Consider the following 8,635-nt stretch of genomic DNA (forward strand, 5'->3'; position numbering starts at 1 on the left):
CAGTAGCTAGTAGAACTCAATGTACTTTCCACATTTCATTTATTCTCCATCTCCAAGACATCTTCAGAACATATTGACAATAGTACACCTCAATTTGACAGCTCTGAAACCACATTACAAGAGAATCCCAATGCAGAATTTGATGTCCAAAACTATAAGTGTTCTGTAAACAAGACAGAAATATAAAAAAACTAAATTTTAAAATACATTCTAGCAGATCAAACAACCTATATAGGTGCCAGCCTGAGACTTTCACACGCAGATATCTCAGGCTAGCCCCAAGGCAAACATCCTAAACAGATGTCAACAAACAATAGCCATCTGCACCCCTTTGGCCCATGTCTGTCAAACAATGGAGGAGCGAGCCTCTCAAATCAATTGATAATATGTGAATCAAAGCCTGATTCACACATACATGACAAAGCTGAGCTGTACTGGTTACATATCACAGCATGCTGAAAAGGACAACGTGAAGATTTTTTTTTTTATCCAAGCCTACAGTTTGGTTCAGCCATATTGCAGTAATCAGCCATAAGTTATTGGGAAAGTGTTGTTCCATGCTTCAATCATAGTATGGGTCTAGGCTGCTGGGTCAGGAGGAGGCCGAAGCGTTTCTTCAGGGTCACCCGGTGCCTGGAGAACTTGTCATCAGGCGAAAAGCGGGCAGGATGGGCAGAGCTGGTGGGCTGGCCCAATAGATCCACCTTCTGTTGAGCCACGCCATGGGAGAACGTGAGGAAAGAGGGGTGAGAAGATAACAGATAGTATGAACAAGTAGCCTTGTATAACTTGTCACATAGCTAGGATTTTAGTGTTGGACAGGCCCATTTTATACATACAAGTTGTAGGGTCAGAAAAATAAGTTATTTGGATACGTGTACCAATCCTTAGAGAAGATTATGAATTGTGTAATTAGTTGACGTGCCATCTAAGCAGGACATAAAAACCCTAACGTTAGCTAACTATCTATTTAAATCAGGACCTAGTTACAATAACACCATATAACGGTCTACACACAATGTAATAACACATTCCGTGAAAAATGCATTAAAATACTGAAAATGTAGCCAATGTGTATAGAGCAGACACGATTCTATTCCACATTGAATACTGCTAAACGTTACAGTGCAGTAGTTAAATTAAATAAATAAAAAGTAGCTTGCTAAACATACCTTCAATGTGTAAACTCTCTCCCCATTCTCGTTCAAATAGAATTGCAGGAACATCGTGGTAAATAACTTGTGTTTTTTAAGTTATAAACAAATTTACTACACCGACCAAAGTGGACTTGTTCACTTTTATTTTACAGAAAATGTATCTGTAAAGTTCCTGCGCTCCACGTGCAACTTTTTGTCATTTGGTAGAAACTAAAAAGCGGATATCCGTAAGCAAAAGGATAGCTCTTCCGCAAAGCAAATCGGGAAAATGAGTTTTATTTGCAGTCCTCATACTTGAAATAGTTTTCGTATTATAATAGTTTATAAACACAGTCTGTACAACATTATTATAATGTTCTGTTTATAAAATAGTTTTTTTTGTCCCCATAATGTTTGATCATCGTAACTATCTGAGTTAGAATCAGAACTCGAAATGTTTATTTTTGAAACAAAATGAACGAAAAATGCAAAATGATAATTTGCGTGTGCGCACAGTTTGCAAAACATCGTCCAAAACAAATGCCATAACAGGTGAGTTTTTATATATATATATAGCTTCTCAAGTTTTTCTGATGATTAATCAAATTACCCAGTGGGATATCAATGTATTTACATTTACATTTAAGTCATTTAGCAGACGCTCTTATCCAGAGCGACTTACAAATTGGTGCATACACCTTATGACATCCAGTGGAACAGCCACTTACAATAGTGCATCTAAATCTTTTTAGGGGGGGTGAGAAGGATTACTTACCCTATCCTAGGGTAAGTAATAGGGTATTAGGGTATTTTTTTAATAGGGTATTTTCCCTATTATGCTGGCTTTAAATACATCAGATTCGCCAGTCTCTATCATAAGAGGCGGCCTGTCTGTGATAGTTTATGACACTTACAAAGTTAGCTTTATTACATAGTTTACATAGTTGTTTTCGATGCAGCTAGATCAGTGATGTCCGGGGTGGAGGGCGACGACTCAGTCCTGGTCTCGTCCAACCGGGGGGACTGGGACGAGGACGACTCAGTCAGGGTCTCAATTTAATGTTGCTAGTTAGAATAATAGAATACACAAGGTGTAATTTCGAAATTTGGTTAGCAGTCACTCAATTAGCCCATGTCAGCATTTTTTAGATTGGTCAATTATTCAAGCGGCCAGCTATCTAAACTTGTAACCTAGTAAGCATGGTCGAATTACCGACCAGGGTGGGGCCCATTGATCATTCATCAGTTATCATATTAAAAACTGCAATCATTTGCCTCCACCCTATGGCAAAATGTGTAGAATTGCAGGAATTTAATTTATAAAATAGCAATACCTCTCCCCGCCCCACTAGTTGTAATAGTTCTATTTCAGGGAGAGATTGAGACGCTCACTGACACTCACTAAACAGAAACTCCCAAAGTTACAGTAAGTTTAGCATGATGTCAAATACTGTGTGTTTTGGCAGGTGCAAAAATTCAAATTCTTGACCGATCCACTTTTGGAAACAACCCCACAACCCACTTCTTTATCCCAGGAGGAATGAGAAGGAACATCATCTCCCATGGACCTTGGCGATACACAGACAGCATCCATACCAACTCCTCTTCCTCATACAGACCCGGATGAATCAAAGTCTGTAACGGCACAGGGAGCAAACCCAGACTGTGGGGTGGACTCGGAAAGGCCCATGTCTGAGTCAGAGCCACCACCTCAGATACTATGGGAATCACATCCCGCACAGACGGTGTCTATTTCTCCACTTCCTAACATAGACCCTGAGGAATCAGAGTCAGTTCTGAAGCTGGAGACAGCCCCATGCCCTGAGGTGGACCCTGAAAACACAAACTCTGACTCAGTTCCATGTCAGACACAAGAGGAATTCGACTCGGCACAGAAACCATCAGAGCAGCGAGATCCAGTCCCAGGTTTGATCCTGCCGACTGATCTCTCCTTTCCAACTGTGTCAGAGACAGCACTGTGTCTAGGACCAGAACTAGACCCATATGACATGAGGGGCTCTGAGGATTCAGAACCACCTCAGATAGACGTGGAACCAGACCCTGAGTTGGTGTCTATGCCCAGGCCTACTCCTCATCTTCACATAGATTCTAGAGAGCTAGAGGCTACGCCGAAGCTGGGGCCAGACCCAAGCCCTGACACAGACTCAGAAAACTCAAGATCTACAACAGAGACACCGCCTGAGCTCCAAGGAGAGCCCGACCCAGCCGAGATACCTTCAGAGCAGCCGGCCACAGCATTGACCTCTATGTCTGAATCGGAGGTTGACCTGGCCTCTCCAGCTGTATCATGTTCAGTGTCATGTGTTGGACAACCAGACTTGTGCAATGGGATGCAATCTGAAAATCCCATGCCTGCCTCAGAGCCACTTGAGATAGAAAAATGTCCTGAAATGGTCCAGATACAGGCTAATGATCCTCTACCTCACCTAGACTCGCAGGAATTTGAGCCGGTGCCACCTCATCAATCCGACCCAGCACAGACAGGCCTACAGCCAGAACAGCCAGCCCCAGTCTCACTGACTGTCAAGACTGAGCCGGGTCTCTCTTCTCTGGCTTTATTGTATCCAGCAGCATACATCAGACAAGAACCAGGTGTAGAGACTCTGCAGTCTGACTCACAGGGGAGGGACAGAATCCTTGAAAGTTCCCACCTGCGATGTCTCCAACCACAGTCTCAGTCTCTCCCATACTTTCCACCCATACAATCACCAACATATTCACCCATGCGGCCTCAGCAGTCTCCATCCATATCGAATGGCCCTTGTCCGATGATCTGTCACTCAATCCTTATCCCTAGCTGCCCTCCCCTGGATCTCCCATCAGACTTTCCTTTATATCACCCACAGATGAACCACAACTGCCCTCAACCAGGCCCTAATCACCCTTCACTGACCCCCCAACCGAGGACTAATTTCCTCTCACTGGCCCCCCAGCTATGCCCGAACCACCTCCAACCACCACCGGACCTCCAGCTCGGCCCAGGCTTACCCGGTCATCTCCCTGGGATGGCTGGTTCCATCCCTGGTTCTATCCCCAGCCAGCCCCCACCTCCCCAGGCCTGGTGTCGCAGCGAGGGCTTCTCCTCCCGGGGGATGTTTGAGAACTACAGGTGGTGGCAGAACCTCCGAGACATAGCCAGCAAAATCTACCCCGACAGTGGACCTGACGCAGAGGCCCTGGCCTGCTTCTTCATGTGAGTTTTGAGGTTGCGTCTGAAATGGCACCCTTTTCCCTATGTAATGCACTATTTTTCATAGAGCCCTGGACAAAAATGAGTGCACTCTATAGGGCACTTTCCATCCCCCTTTCCCTTAACTATTCTTGTTTAGCTAGTTTTTATGTAGACTCTTACTCAGTGACTTGGTGTTGTGTATTGTTTTGGTAATACAGTCTTTATTACCACGTAATAACTGAATATAAATAGAAACCTTGTATATTATTGACCTTTTATTTACATTTTTGCACTGTCACTATGCAGACTCACAGGGCCCTACACACTCACACACACAGTGTCACTCCAACACACACAAACACTCACACCATCATCTGCTCACTCACACATAATATGCATTTATACTGACTCTACACACACTCTACACTGCTGCTACTCTGTTAATCTTATATCCTGTTGCCTAGTAACCTTACCCCTATACATATCTACCTCCATCTCTCCAGTATTCCTGCACATTGTAAATATGGTACTGGAACTGACCCTGTATATAGTATGCTTACTTGCTACTTGTGTTCTTCATATTTTTATATCTTGTGTTCTTGTTCTACCTTGTTATTAATAGTATTACACTGTTATTGATTACTGCATTGTAGGGTTTTGAGTTAGCAGGAAAGACATTTCACTGTACTTGTGCATGTGACATTAAAACTTGAAAACTAATAGTCTCTGAGTAGAGGACCTGCGAGTGAGAGTTGTAGATGGTTTTGTTATAGTTTTGGCTACATAGTTATTGACCGTGCTACCCCTAACCCTGTGTGTGTGTGTGTGTGTATGTGTGTGTGTGTGTCTCTCTTCAGTCCAGTGATTCGTTCCCTCTGTCTCCAGTACCCCTCGCTCCTCTTCACCCAGGGCATCAGTATAGCGGTGGGAGAATGGGGGAAGCTCTCTAACTACGACCGTATGGAGTACTATCACTTGGCCCAGAAGTGAGTCCACAGTGTGTGTGTGTGTGTGTGTGTGTGTGTGTGGTGCTGGTGTGCATGTCAGTGAGTCAGTGTGTCCTCACAAAACACAAGATGTCATTCAACTTTGGCACAGTTTTTAAGACACACAAACAACTTTTGAAAGAAGTGTTAACAGTGACATACCATCCAATTATTACCCTCACAGTTTGTACAGTTTTGTAACTCCCATAGCTCTGCACCTAAAGAGCAATCTGGGATTGGTTCATCCATTTTTATACTGATATTGCCATTGATTCCATCCCCCAGATTTCTCCTTTAAATGTACTTTTCGTGTTAACGTCAACAGAATGTTCTCATAAAAGATGGAATGTTTGATTAGATTATCAAATAAGTGGGTAACTGCATCATTGTGGAATTACATTGAAGGCTACTAACAAAGATACCCTACTGAAGATATAAAGATATGAATCATGTGGAAAGAGTTTATTTATCCATTTAGATTCAATTTACATTAGTAGTTTCAAGTCTTAATGTCACGTGCACAAGTGCAGTGAAATACCTTTCTTGCGAGTTCTAAACCCAACAATGCAGTAATCAATATCAATGTAGTACTGAAAATAACACAAGGTAGAACAAAAACACATGAGAAATAAAAAATAAGAACACGAGAAGTATTTAATCTATACTGAACAAAAATCTAAACACAACATGTAACAATTTCAAAGATTTTACTGAGTTACAGTTCATATGAGGAAATCAGTTAATTTAAATAAATGCATCAGGCCCTAATCTATGGATTTCACATGACTGGACAGGGGCTCTGCAATGGGGGACCCTGGGAGGGATCAGGCCCACCCCCTGGGGACCCGGGCCTAGCCAATCAAAATGAGTTTTTCCCCACAAAAGGGCTTTATTACAGACAGAAATACTCCTGGGTTTCATCAGCTGTCCGGGTGGCTGGTGTCAGACGTGTAATGACCATGCTGTTTAATCAGCCTCTTGATATGCCACACCTGTCAGGTGGATGGATTATCTTGGGAAAGGAGAAATGCTCACCGACAGGGATATAAAATTGTGTGCACAGAATCTGATAGAAATAAGCTTTTTGTGCGTATAGAACATTTCTGGGATCTAACTAGGCAAGTCAGTTAAGAACAAATTATTATTTACAATGATGGCCTACACTGGCCAAACCCGGACGACGCTGGGCCAGTTGTCCTATGGGACTCCCAATCACGGCCTGATGTGATACAGCCTACATGCTGCATTTATGTTTTTGTTCAGTATATATATATATACAGGGTCTGTTCCAGTACCATATTTACAATGTGCAGGGATACTGGAGTGATAGAGGGAGATATGTATAAGGGTAAGGTGACTAGGCATCTGAATAAATGATAAACAGTAACAGCAGCATATATGATGATTGTATGTGAGTCCGTGTGCGTGTGTGTAGAGCCAGTATAAATGTGTGTGAATGTTGTGTGTGTGTGAGCAAATTGTGGGCGTGTGTGAGCAAATTAAGTGTGTGTGTGTGTGTGTGTGTGTGTGTGTGTGTGTGTGTGTGTGTGTGTGTGTATAGAGTCCAGTGAGTGTGCAGTGAAAAATGTAAATACAAGGGTCAACTCAGATAGTCCATGTAGTCATTTTTTAAAATATTTAGCAGTCTTATGGCTTGGGGATAGAAGCTGTTCAGGAGCCTGTTGGTGTCAGACTTGATGTACTGCTTGCTGTGCAGATGCAGAGAGAACAGTCTATGACTTGAGTGGCTGGAGTCTTTCTTGGCCTCCCTTTCACACCGCCTGATATAGATGCCTTGGATGGCAGGGAGCTCAACCCCAGTGATGTACTGGGCTGTTCGCACCAGCCTCTGTAGCGCCATGCAATAGAGGGCGGTGCTGTTACCATACCAAGCAGTGATGCAGCCAGTCAAGATACTATGAGTGGTGCAGCTGTAAAATTTTGAGGATTTGAGGGCCCATGCTAAACCTTTTAAACCTCCTGAGGGGTTAGAAGCACTGTCACGCCTTCTTCACAACTGTGCGCGTGTGCGTGTGGAACAGTTTAAGTCCTTTGTGATTTGGACACAGAGGAACTTGAAGCTCTCGACCCGCTCCACTGCAGCCCAGTCAATGTGGATGGGGGCGTGTTCTACCCCCCCTGTTTCCTGACGTCTGCGATCAGCTCCTCCGTCGATCATCTCCTCTTTCTCTAGTATCTCTGAATGTAATTAGATTACAAACACTTGTCACATAGCTTGTCAAAACATGCTGTTTGTGGCCCTAAATACCATGGGTGCTTCCTAAATGGCATCCTATATCCTATAAAGTGGTAGTACATACTATACACTTCTTTTGACCAGAGCCCTATTGGCCCAGTCAAAATTAGAGCACTATGCATGTGAAACATGAGAATGGGACGACCTGGTAATTGATGCTCGGTTTCTGGTTGTTTCTGATAATATTTTACCAATATAGTAGTGCACATACATTTTGATCACGTTAAAGTATGTTGGGGAATAGGGTGTCATTTGAGGTGTCTTGTGTGTGTGCTTGTGTGTGTGTGTGTGTGTGTGTGTGTGTGTGTGTGTGTGTGTGTGTGTGTGTGTGTGTGTGTGTGTGTGTGTGTGTGTGTGTGTGTGTGTGTGTGTGTGTGTGTGTGTGTGCTTGATCAACTCTAGATTCGTGGAGCTTGAGGTGGAGGAGGTGACAGCTAAGGAAAGGTCAAAGGTCATACAAAGGTCACTGTCAGGTCAGAGTGGAGCCCAGGCTGAGTTGAAAGGTCAGGATTCCTGCATGCTAACTACCACTGAGAGGTCACAATAAGTCACCAGCAATTTCACAACATTTTCCAGATTGACTAACCTTCATGTCTTAAAGTAATGATGGACTGTCATTTCTCTTTGCTTATTTGAGCTGTTCTTGCCATAATATGGACTTGGTTTTTTACCAAATAGGGCTATCTTCTGATGGGCTGAAACGCATCAAGAAGGAAAGAAATTCCACAAATTAACTTTTAAGAAAGCACACCTGTTAATTGAAATGCATTCCAGGTGACTACCTTATGAAGCTGGTTGAGAGAATGCCAAGAGTGTTCAAAGCTGTCATCAAGGCAAAGGGTGGCTATTTGAAGAATCTCAAATATAAAATATATCCTTTTTTGTTTAGCATATGTGTTATTGATTGTGTTTTGATGTCTTTACTATTATTCTACATTAAAAAAAATAAGAAAAACCCTTGAATGAGTAGGTGTTCTAAAACATTTAACCGGTAGTGTATAGTTAATTATATATATAGTTAAAGTGATTAACCAAAAAGTGAATTAATCATTTGTATCAACGA

At 42.8% G+C, this 8,635-nt stretch overlaps 2 protein-coding genes across 2 annotated transcripts; one reads left to right on the plus strand and one right to left on the minus strand.

Annotated features, from left to right (window-relative positions):
- Positions 1-22: 22 nt before the first annotated feature.
- LOC118368950 (H/ACA ribonucleoprotein complex subunit 3-like) lies at positions 23-1,378 on the minus strand. The gene is made up of 2 exons (XM_035753462.2): positions 1,173-1,378; positions 23-707 (listed from the first exon to the last, which is right to left on the minus strand). The coding sequence occupies exons 1-2, from the start codon at positions 1,224-1,226 to the stop codon at positions 567-569; spliced, it is 195 nt and encodes a 64-aa protein (XP_035609355.1). The 5' UTR covers positions 1,227-1,378; the 3' UTR covers positions 23-566.
- A 45-nt stretch (positions 1,379-1,423) lies between these two features.
- Positions 1,424-5,319, plus strand: LOC127915519 (uncharacterized). Its single transcript, XM_052495691.1, has 3 exons — positions 1,424-1,688; positions 2,603-4,350; positions 5,187-5,319. Exons 2-3 carry the CDS (start codon positions 2,699-2,701, stop codon positions 5,317-5,319), a joined length of 1,785 nt encoding a protein of 594 aa, XP_052351651.1. The 5' UTR covers positions 1,424-1,688; positions 2,603-2,698.
- The last annotated feature ends 3,316 nt before the right edge of the window (positions 5,320-8,635 follow it).

Source organism: Oncorhynchus keta, chromosome 35, assembly GCF_023373465.1.
Source record: "Oncorhynchus keta strain PuntledgeMale-10-30-2019 chromosome 35, Oket_V2, whole genome shotgun sequence".
NCBI lineage: Eukaryota > Metazoa > Chordata > Actinopteri > Salmoniformes > Salmonidae > Oncorhynchus > Oncorhynchus keta.

What these genes read in the sequence shown, in the direction of transcription:
- LOC118368950 (XM_035753462.2), bottom strand. Translation starts at nt 1,226, where the DNA reads ATGTTCCTGCAATTCTATTTGAACGAGAATGGGGAGAGAGTTTACACA. An exon ending in AGAGAGTTTACACATTGAAG is followed by an intron (nt 708 to 1,172) that starts GTATGTTTAGCA and finishes GTGGCTCAACAG; the next exon opens with AAGGTGGATCTATTGGGCCA.
- LOC127915519 (XM_052495691.1), top strand. Translation starts at nt 2,699, where the DNA reads ATGGACCTTGGCGATACACAGACAGCATCCATACCAACTCCTCTTCCT. An exon ending in GCCCTGGCCTGCTTCTTCAT is followed by an intron (nt 4,351 to 5,186) that starts GTGAGTTTTGAG and finishes GTCTCTCTTCAG; the next exon opens with TCCAGTGATTCGTTCCCTCT.